The 11935-nt window shown below is 39.6% G+C and overlaps 1 protein-coding gene across 1 annotated transcript; it reads right to left on the bottom strand.

The window, feature by feature from the left end:
- Positions 1-5899: 5899 nt before the first annotated feature.
- On the bottom strand, positions 5900-10958 carry LOC134882807 (intermediate filament protein ON3-like). Its single transcript, XM_063910755.1, is given in 12 exon segments — positions 5900-6228; positions 6345-6388; positions 6492-6712; positions 6829-6954; positions 7067-7231; positions 7353-7448; positions 7551-7611; positions 7718-7926; positions 8114-8339; positions 8341-8697; positions 10606-10716; positions 10937-10958. Coding segments are annotated over 10 exon segments (1419 nt in total). The 5' UTR covers positions 8484-8697; positions 10606-10716; positions 10937-10958; the 3' UTR covers positions 5900-6100.
- Between the last annotated feature and the right edge of the window lie 977 nt (positions 10959-11935).

Here is an 11935-nt window from a genome sequence, read left to right as displayed (position 1 = left end):
GGGGTAAGCTCTGCAGCTCCATTAGTAAAAAGATAAGATGTAAGGGGGAAAGCTGGAGCCAAATACAGTGTCAGCACTATAAAATGCATTTGGCTGAAGTCCACCACAGTGGCAGCAGCAGTGAGGCAGCTTTATCCCTCTCAAACATCTTTGCTTGTGTGGGATCCAATTAAATGAACTTGTCTTGGTAGTAGGTCTTTATTTGCAGAGCAGTGGGGTGAATTATTACATTGTAGGGTATGCATGAATTGTGCATTGAGTAAAAGGGAATGGTGGACTGTGGCACCTATCGGACTCACAAAACAAGAGGGTCGAGAGTACCTTTCACGCACTATCAAGATTCAGCAGTTCAACTATCTTATCAGGTTGTTCTAAAAGTTGAGGCATAATTAAAATACAGGTTGGTCATCTAGGGTTTCTTCTGGCAAAATATATTTTGGTGTGCGACTTGTTTTTCTTGTTTAGCGTGTCTACATTTACAAGTACAGCTGATGTATGACAGTATGACATGTTAGCTAAACAACGGCATCTCATGATGATGAACAGAAAACTATAAAGTCAAAATTCGGACACTACCTTCTTCTCAATGCAAAAGATTATGTGGTTTAGTTATTTTTTCACCTTGACCTGTGAACCATACCTCCACTACTTATGATTCTTTCATGGAACAATCGTTAGACATTTCAATCCCTATAGCTGACCCTATACTTTGGCTAAACATATACCAGTTGGACAAATGGCAGGATTACCACTTTGTTGTTCTGTGTGAACCTTCAGCATCAACATCCGCAAAAAATTAAACACGTTTCTGAACTGAGTGTGAAGTTGCTTCTAGGACATAACATTTGTGCAACCACCCAACTGCTACATCACTTTACCCTCAACAAGGCTGCACTCAGCACCATTAATCTTTAGCACCCTGTCATTATTCAACATTTAGCAGCATAGGAAAGTTGAAAGGGCATGGATACAGTAGAGACACAGGTGAGTTTGGGTCTTATCTAGACCTTCCAGCTGTGCCCGTTACCCATCACTGCCTCTGGTAACACAAATTTAGTTCACAGAGTTTAAAATTAGCCCAAGCATCTATCATTTCCCACCGGCTGAATAGGTTGGTGTCGGAGCCCTGGCATAGGCAATTTGTCTCCTCATGTCTGTCTTTCCCACCTTGGAGCACTATCACTCAAACACGGCCTTGTCACTGAGGACAGAGCCTGTGGGGCAGAGAAATATCCCTGTAGGACACATAAGCAAACACAGGGAGTCCCGTTCACATATGCTCTATAAGCGTCAACAATGGCAAAGGAAGTAGCCCTCTACACACAATAAAACTGAGTAGAAAAGGCCAGGAGGGTGCTGTTGTTGTCACTGTGTAGTAGTCTTGAAACTTTCCCTTTGAGCTAATGTACTTTATTGTTCTTACACTTTGTCATTTTTAAAGTTAATATTATAAAGCTATATACTCTAACAGTATAATGGCAAGGCAAAGTCATGGACACAAGCTACATTCACATTCATGAACGTTCCCTTTTGGCTAAAAAGCCTTTTTCTTGCATTAGAAAAAGTATAATAAAAAACTACTAAAGAGCTTGTAGATAATTGGACAAGCATCAGAGAGACGACAACAATGGAGTTTCCGGAAAAGAAGCCCATTCAGATTGTATAGCTGGTACATATCATGCAGATGGAGACTTCTATTAAAAGTTCCTAAAAAAGGATCAAAAGGTGACCACTATTTGTATAAGGAAAAGCATTTGGAACCACTGTCCTATTGCTTTGTAACCTCCTATAAAAAAAATAAATTGCACTGAACTTGGATTTATGTGTAAAGGGCTTTTCTAGAGAATCCCTAGAAGTTTCCTTTTCCATTCAGCCTAAAGCAGCGAGAGCATGGCTGACATTACCATAAATCTCTCCCCTGTTTAAGAGGCTGAACAATTGACAAGAGCTACAACACATCAGCTGGAGGGCACGCAGCAGCAGTGCTAACACAAGGCAGCCTATCATTCAACTGCCTTGTACTATGTGGGTTAATATATACTTTGACATTACACTCGTACCTTATGTTGCAGTACTAATAGGCAATGAAAAAACACACCTCAGGTCAAACATTTGTAAATGCAGCCCCAAAGAAAAGTCCTCAAATTTTTACATTGTGCAAAAAATGTGCAAATGAGCATATGTAAAGCGATGGTATAGAACATAGACTTGTCAAACTTATTGATATTTATGTTGTTCTTTTGAAACCTTTATTCATTAACCACAGGGAAACCTTTCCCCTTTTCGTTTGGCTGTGCAGATTTAGCAACTTTTACAGCAAAGACCAAACATCTTAACTACAAAAAAGATCATGGATTCATAATTAAGCAATGATCAAATGACAAGACAGAAAAACAACCGAAATTATCTAAAACAAGCTAATTCCGATAAACATCCAAATCCATACAGTGAAAGTTATTATGAATACTTGTAATGCAGTCATCACATTAGACTTAAAATGCATATACGTATACGGTATTGACCAGCACACATGGACATTTACTTAACACAACTGTGTGTTTTTTTTATTTTTATTATCAAACTCGACGAGCAAAGAACATTTCTAGATGTCTTGTTTCCACCAACAACTGCAAGGAAAACTGCAATTAAAAAAGAGGTCTCATCTCATGACAATTAATAGGCAAGTTGTGGAGGTTTTGTTTTAACATTCTCATATAGTTGTTTTTTGCCAAGACAGGCAGCTGTTTTTAACAAAAAGGTTGATAAACCCACCCAAACTACCTGATTAGCATCAAGTGGCTTGATGACAATCAGCCAAGGCAAAGTTAGCGAATAGCCTGTTTCATTCAGGTTATGGTAAACACAGCTAAAAGAGAGTAAATATTGTACTTTTCCAGCTGGTTTTAAACAGGACACCAAAAGAATGATCATGTGTATCTAGATAAGCAACTGTTTGCTAATGTGTTTACCACCCTAATTTTGTTAAGGAGGTTTTCATGTTTTTAACAACTTGTTTCTGCTGCCAGCAGGTGGCCACAGTAATAAGATATTAAGCTTTCGGCAGATGTGGTTTCATTGATGATGCTTGATTGATTTAAACAAAATTAGTAATAAAAACTCATCAGAAAAATATAGCTCAGTCAGGTTCTGGGTGACATCTGTTAACACCATAGTTGTCGTACTTCCTATTTTTCTTCATACTTCATAGCCATCTAACTATCTATTTTTGGGTCATGTATGATCTCTCTATACATGCTATCCATCATTATTCATGGCATACGCCACATGTGAATAATCATCAAATGCTTACAATCGATGTAGGGGTGTCTTGGGGAAAGCACAACTGCAAACATTTGTTTTCTTTACCAAAAGTGTGCCTCTGGCATAGGGGCTTTTTTATTAAACAAGATCAGATCCATCATGTTAACACTTCCATGGGACTTGACGTTCTTCTTCTGGAGGAAGAAAACATTGTACACAGCACAGTCAGATCACATTTACTGTCATGTCATTGTAAATGTGTTAGGAGTTGTAAAAAAAAGCCATGTGTTGTGATATATGATGGCTTTTTCTAGCATACACACACACACACACACACACACACACACACACACACACACACACACACACACACACACACACACACACACACACACACACACACACACACACACACACACACACACACACACAAACACACATACACTGAAACCTACCTCATTACTACCTGACAGAGACACTTAAGTGATCTGCCCCTTACCCACTCCAAATGCAGCACAACGCTCATTGTAGTTGCCAATCATGGCTGCTAATATTCAGAAGTATTGATCAAGGTATGAGGGTTTGGTGTAATGTTTATTGATTGTGGTGTCCGGCTCTAGTTTAGGGTAAGGTCAATCTTTTCAATCACTCCTGAGGATTTCTTCCAGTCCTGTTGAAGAGCCCCCCTTCAATCAATAGCTCATTATTTTGCTTCTTGAGGCTGCAGTAAAGGCAAAGAAAACAAAGGACATTTTCTACGTGAGGATCAGTTTCCCTAATGAACTTTATAGCTCTGCTATACCGTTTTGGAAATCACATGTTCACAGGTGTGTTTTTCAGAAAATCTGTCAAAGTAATTACACTTAGCTTAATCAGCAAACATATTCAATAAATGCATGAATTTGTAAGGGTTAGGATAAATAGAGGAGCTATAATGTTTTTTATAACTGAAGCATTGTTTATGAGGGCTCGTAAAATTCAATGTGCTTTTGAAATTTGGCCATTGTTGTTACTTTTGCAGAGACCATTTCCTTTCTTTCGCACTATGTCATTTAGATTATCCTCTAAATCACAGAAAACAGGTATCATTGGGAGGTTGAATTACAGGAACTCCCCAAAGATCAAACAAAATAAACCAGTTTATAAACTATTCAAGCTGAAACTTCATTTCCACTCTTCATTAAATCTCCTCTTTATGGGCACATTTTGGTGCAGAGAAATGGTTAAAAGTTGAACAACAAGACCAGTAAACCACTAATGCTTATTAATTATTACCTCTTATTGTGTATTGGTACAAGCAGTAAACAGGTCAAAATGTCTTGTACAAGTTATATTAGGTTACGTTTTGTAACTTCTGGTTTGTCAGTGAGGATTATTACTCGATTTTTAACAACAGGAAGAGTAATTTCCTTTCTCAGTAAGGGAGAAAACAGATAAATCCCTGTAATTGCTCTGATGGTGATGTAACTGTTTTTGTTGTAACATGAATGACTACAACTTCTGAATTTGGCATGTATCCTGCAACAATATTATGCTTAAATTACTATACCTCCGGGACCAAATTTAACAATTAAATGTCGGATCACTGCCAAACGCTCTCAGCCTTAGGTGAAGATTAACTTTGAACTACTTAATTAAGGTTGTTTCTTGTAACCTGCCAATACGCGTAATACAGTAAATGTTACTGCACAGGATAGACTTGTGTGTGCAGAAAATAAAACAGTAACATTAACACTGTACTTCTTTTTACCTTATACACATAAGTAATAGGGGTCCAAGCACAAGAGCATACATTGAGAGAATTGCTTCTACCTGATGAAGAGTATTTTAAGGGGCTGCTAGTTTGGAAGAGAAGTGTCAATAATGTCTTTCTTTGCAGTGTTTTAGCCCTGTTTGTGAAGCAGGTAGGCCTACAAATGATTAATATTTTGAATATCCCTCCCTCTTCCTATAGCTGTTCTTTGACTCCAACCAAATCATGAAAAAAATAGTTTTCCTTGACCTGGTTCAAAAATCTAGGATTTGTATTTATTGTCACCAGGTGGCATTTCACATTGTCAACAGCCGAAGTAACAAGGTTCAATCACTGTTAAATTTAGTTTTGATATTTAAAATGGTATCAACATATGATAATATCCACTGAGTCAGGGATTTACATGTCCATGTTTTCAATGCAGTACGCTTGCAATACCAACACTAAACCACGTACAAACAAATATTAGGTTCAACTCAATATTATTGCTTTCAACTAACCTAATATAATTATGTGTAATGTTTGTGTTATGTTTCAGTTTTTCAGTGTAAATCGACTGCATTTTTCATAGCGCTTTATACAGTCTTTACAACTCTTCCAATCACTTCACAGAATAAATGCCTTAAATAACTCTGTGGTTCCTGCAGAAAATAGCTCACTACGGCATCTTCCTGAATAAATATAAGGCAAAGCAGGTGTTGCAATTTAACTTCAAAGGATGGAAAGGTGTTTTTGCACGGAGGCAGTGAGATTTCCATTCTGTTTAGTGTTAAAGCTATTTTTTGACAGTAGCAAAAGAAACAAATAAAAATTCAGACATTTATTCTTCACACCAAAAATGAGACAAAGGCAGATATTGATGTTAACAGATGTCTTTTATTCCGATAAATTTGATGCCATTTGTACAAACATTCACCAGTCAAGTTGGAAGGGAGGCTTTTACTAAATAAGTATAGTTTCAACAAAGTAGGTACCCGTGTGAGACAAAAGATTCAACATGCCAAACAACATTGTATCGCACCATAAATAGCTAAAGAATTTGATCAAATTAATTAGTTTCTGATGTTTGCAAACAGCTCTTCTTTTTTAAATAAGTCTCGTGGAATTGGTTGTAGCGACTGAGGACTTTTTCATCGAGCCACTGCCATAACCACTGCTGCTGCTGAAGCCACCACCGTAGCCGCCACCGTAACCTGAGTTGGCACTGGACAATCCTGGAGTAGAAAAAAAAACATGTATGTGTTATCATTTTTTAAATCAATATAGCAGTGTGAACTGTTGGTTTAGGTACCCCTTATTATCATAACATATAAAATATGAAACTTACCACCACCAGAGGACTGCTGCACATGGATGGTTGCACTTGCTCCTCCGCTGGCTCAGTCTAATGTTGGAATAATGCAGAGTTAGTCCTTCATTCAAAGTTAGAGCTTATAGTGAAGCTAAAAATCTCATTAAGTATTAAAGTATATCCCACCTGTCCTCCTCTCCTTCAAGCAGTTTCCTGTAGGTGGCTATTTCGATGTCCAGGGCCAGCTTGACGTTCATCAGCTCCTGGTATTCACGCACCTGGCGGGCCATGTCCTGCTTGGCTCTCTGCAGAGCATTCTCCAGGTCTCTGATGCGGAGTTTGGCATCTTTCACTGCCAGCTCACCACGCTCCTCAGCCTCTAAGATCTGAGACTCAAGACTGGCCCTCTGTGGAAAAGAATGTCACTGATTATTTAGTATCTGCAAGTCCTTCTTAAATGAATATGGTGCATATCAAAGTGTTATTATTATTGCTTCATCAATAAGACAATGTTGAAATATACCTGTCCCTTGACAGCCTCAATCTCATTCTGAAGACGGGCAATCATGCGGTTCAGTTCAGAAATCTCAGCCTTTGTTGAGCGCAGGTCGTCACCATACTCTCCGGCAGAGGTCTGCATCTCCTCATACTGTTATCAAAAAAATAGAAGGAGGTGTGTCAAGAAAGGGATCCAAAGTAATGAAGGGGTGTTGAAAGTAATTGTAGACACAAGATGAACTTTAACCTTCTTTTTCACTCACCTTCTGTTTGTACCAGCCCTCTGCTTCAGCCTTGCCGCGGTTGGCAATGTCCTCATACTGAGCACGCACTTCAGCCACAATGGAGTCCATATCCAGGTTACGGCGGTTGTCCATCTCCACGATGACGGAGGTGTCCTTGATCTGGCTCTGCAGCTCACGAAGCTCCTACAGAACCATTGGTTGATGCACCATTATAATCATTTTTTTATATAAATGTAATGGATTTTCATCAGATCTAACTCATAAAGAAATTATAGTATTGTGAAGCGATGTAACAGATACATACAGCCTCATAGACGGCACTGAGGAAGTTGATCTCGTCCTGAAGAGCATCAACCTTGGCTTCCAGCTCCACTGTGTTCATGTAGGCACCATCAACATCCTAAAAAGAGAATAGTGTAGAAACAAGAAGTGTTATAACTTGCTGCTTTGTTGTTAACCCCAGGATTTCAGTAGAATGGATGTATCTTTGACGTATATGCACCTTCTTCAAGACCACAAACTCGTTCTCTGCATTTGCACGTTTGTTGATTTCATCTTCATACCTGTTGAAACATGGCAGATGGTTTAGTAAATTTACTCCATTTTAAAACATCTGATACTTTATCAAACGTCTGTAATATTTAGTGACCGAGTCATACAAGCACTCACTTATTCTTGAAGTCCTCAACCAGACCCTGCATGTTCCTCAGCTCTCCCTCCAACCTGACTTTCTCATTGCCCAGTCCGTCGAACTGTCTACGCAGGTTGGTAATGTAAGCCTCGTACATGCTATCGATGTTGGAGCTGGCTGTGGTCTGGTCCTGCAGGAGGCTCCATTTGGTCTCCAGCATCTTGTTCTGCTGTTCCAGGAACCGGACCTGTGGAGACAAAAGAACAGGTGAGCTTGCCAGATCTTGTAAATGTGGTTAGGTCACTTTTCTCTTTTCACAGCTGCTTGATGTAATATAGCCACATGAGAGCATTGCAGGCCATAGGATGTAAGATCCTGAGTCCTATAGTAAATCCCACAGAAGACAGTCACAAGCAGAGAGCACAGGAACCCACCTTGTCGATGAAGGAAGCAAAGCGGTTGTTGAGGGTCTTGATCTGCTCCTTTTCATGGGTGCGGACAGCTTGGATTGTGGGGTCAATATTAAGGTTCAGAGGGGCCAGCAGGCTCTTGTTGACCTGGACAGCAGTGATCAGTGGAGCGCTGTAGTTGCCTCCTGCTTGGCTAGAGCTAATGCCATAAATGCCAGAACTACCTAAACCTGCACCTGCACCTGCACCTACCAAAACCTGAACCAAAACCAGCGCCAGCACCAGAACCAACAGCATAACTGGATTTTTGTACAGAGTAGCTGATTGGTGAAAAGGAACTTCTTAAGCTGCCAGTAGAAGAGCCAGAGACTGAGTATGACTTCCGGGACATCATGTTTGCAGTGGTGGAGGTTGGTAATTCTGACAAGAGGAGAACAGATGATGAGCAGTCTTCAAAGGGAGATCCAAGTCCTTCTGAGTGTCTGACTGTAAGCTCTGCCGGCTTTTATGTCCATGCTCTGAGAGAGGGAGGATCCTTTCGGCCGCTTTAACCTGGACTCTCACTTTTGCTGTCCAGCCTCCCTTCCCTCTCAGTCTACACGTCAATCCTGTAAAACAGGTAGGGAAGAATGTTAGAGAGTAAGGCGTAACACTGCCCTGAGACAGGGTGTGTAAAGTAATGGCAATTATTGAATCCCCTTTTGGAATTAAAATATTACAACCAAAGCCAGTATCAATACATTTCATTTACCAAACAGATGGCCCATTTAGTTCACTCCAATAGATTTACAGTACACTGTAACATAAACCATGTTTGTACACAATATTTCAGAGTTTAAAATACACTGAATATATATACAGTATATATTTTTAAAATGTTGATTAAATTCTCCTTTAGCACATTCAAGTAATTCAATGTCAGTTTAGTTTCAATATACTTAACAACAACAAAAAGAAGACATTATAACGTACAAAATACTCTAAACAAAAACATAAAAGCAACACTTTTGTTTTTGCTCCCATTTTTCATGAGCTGAAATCAAACATCTAAGACTTTTTCTATGAACACAAATGGCCCGTTTCTCTCAAATATTGTTCACAAATGTGTTTAAATCTGTGTTAATGAGCACTTCTCCTTTGCCAAGATAATCCATCCACCTCACAGGTGTGGCATATCAAGATGCTGATTAGACAGCATGATCATTGCAAGGGTGTGCCTTAGGCCAATCACAATTAAAAGGCTTAAGGCACCCCTGTAATCCATATACAAGTTGAACAAGAACAAATAACCAGTCATACTTCTTTACAACCAAAAAACAAGTGACACAAAACACTAGTGCCTGTACCCTTATGGTCTCATGAGCATTCCAAATATAAGTGGCCCTGACATCCTTACTAGATATTTAGGTTCAAACCGTGCTTGCTTTAGGCCAAGTTATATTGTTATAAATGATCATTACTGATCACTATTATTGAAATTAAATATATTCCCATTTTATGAAACCACTGGGGAGTGCAATAAAACACTGATAGTTATTTATATGTATAATTATAAGATGCCTAATATTGCAAATTAGCAAAAACAACCTGCAGCAACTGAAAAAGAAGTTGACATTATTATCAAAATCCTTGATTTGATGTCAACTATAAGCCTCCAGATAAATCAGAAGGTTAACAAACCATTGTATCAGAATCAGAAGGTTTTAATTGTAAACATAAGATGACAAAATGAGACAAAAACACTTTTCTTAGGTGACAACATGGCTCAAACTTATTGTAACAACATCCCCTTAAAATGTATCAGTCACAATGGGGTCTAGCTGCCAAAGACTAGTCAGTCATATGTCTCATTCTATTGTGCACAAAGAGATATACATATTAGTCATTAACAATGAAGTGAAGTGAGTCAACGTCAAGAAGCCAGATTCTATCACTGCTAATTTTGTTTCGATTTTGCAACCCAATTCAACTGTTATACTTTACAACAGTGGTGGCTGGGCAATGGAGGGCGCTGCCCCCCGGTTCCTCCCCGGTGCAAAGGGAATTTCTTTTCCAAATATTTGTTATATTTCTAAAATAAAATGTCATTAATTATCCTCAAAATGTATGTGTTTTAAGTACACTAAGGTTTAATATGTAAATCTAAACGATTCATACAGTCAATGTAATTTCCCCCTCTTGCCTGGGGTGCTCAGAAAAGCTACCCAGCAAATGCAGCAGCCAACCAACCGCTAACCATTGATAACAGAAAACTAAGCAAGCAAGACATAAAATCAGCCAGTTAGCATCCTCAGATCTGATGTTCAAAGGGCGACAAATTCAGCACACAAAGCAGTCTGGAATAAATTAGAGCAGTGCTAACGTCACTTCCGGGCGAAGTTACAGCCCTGTCGACTTTCCGGTGAAAACCAGAGTGAAGTGGCAAGCGTTACTTTCTTCATGCCTAAAAGCTGCTGAGTCATATATCGCACCTCCAACAACAAAAATAAATCCAGAGTTGAAGTTTCTTTACTTACTCTACAGAGGAAAGGACAGTAAAAGAAACGATCCACTTCAGAAATCACAGTTTCAGTGTAACCCCGTTGCCTGCCACTCGTCCACCAGCAGACTCAACGGTCATCCATCCCCTATTGATTTAAATGAAACCATACATCGACACCAGTCATCGATCTCAATGAACATTGTCTAATAGTTTGCCTAAATGACCATCATAACTGGGCTCCTTGTAGATTAAGAAAAGGTGCGTTATTATTAATTTTCGGATGTGAAAGCTGAAAACTTTAGAATCTGTATTTACAGCCATTCAAATGACAGCGCTGTTTTCAGCCAAAAGGGGCGTGGTCTTACGTAGATTGAAAGTACCCGGAAGCGTTGCTCTCATCTACCCTGTGTGGACTGTATTTATATAGCGCTTTATCCAGTCTTTACGACTCCTCAAATCACTTGACAGAATAAATGCCAATAAATAACTCAGTTGTTCGTGGAGAAAATAAATCACTATGTTATGAATAAATAAACAGCACAAGAAGTTCGGGAATTTGAAAGCCTGTTTATTTATTTTTTTAATGGTGCTACATTTGTGAGGAACGTGCATTTGTGGGATGAACAGCAGAGCTGACTATGTGGGTTGCATCCATGAAAAATGTGCAACATTTTCTCTGCCTTTATTGGCAATTTAACAATTTATTAATTTAACGGCAGTCATGGCAGGCCGCCTGGCAGCCCTATGAGACCAGAGATTGGCTGCATGCAGTCTGTTCCGATTGTCTGCCCAGACAGCCGTCATCCATATCCTGCAAACCTTGACTGCAAATCTGTAGAGGACTGCCTACAGTTCCCAAGTGCTGATAGAATGACGAAACGGGGTACCGTCTCCTTCGGACGCCCACTTCGCGGCCTGTCTCTGCCATCCCCCGTTATATGGAACTTTGCCTTCAGTTTTCAGATGGTTTTAGTAGGGTGACCAGACGTCCTCTTTTGCCCGGACATGTCCTCTTTTTATGTCCTGTCCGGAGCGTCCGGGGGTTTTTGATATATTCATGAAAACGTCTGGTTGCCACAGTTTTTCATGGGACCATTAAGCGTGTACTTAAATTGAATGGCGCTTTGCACAGAAGTCTACTGTACTTAGACTTCCCCCCCAACAATCGCAAGTGTCCTCTTTTTCGCCACCTCAAATCTGGTCACCCTAGTATTAGGGCTCACTCCAAACAATGCTTGGTTTTGCTGAACACCATTTAAAGTTGCCCTATCGCAGGGGCCCTATCCAGATCAGTCAAACATGGCATGCCAGTTCTTGGAGCACACACCAACTGACCATTCTAGAAGGGCCTATGCTCACCTTGG

Source organism: Eleginops maclovinus, chromosome 20 (genome assembly GCF_036324505.1).
Source record: "Eleginops maclovinus isolate JMC-PN-2008 ecotype Puerto Natales chromosome 20, JC_Emac_rtc_rv5, whole genome shotgun sequence".
Lineage (NCBI taxonomy): Eukaryota > Metazoa > Chordata > Actinopteri > Perciformes > Eleginopidae > Eleginops > Eleginops maclovinus.
Note: the sequence above shows the minus strand (reverse complement) of the source record. Positions and strands in the feature narration are given on the sequence as shown.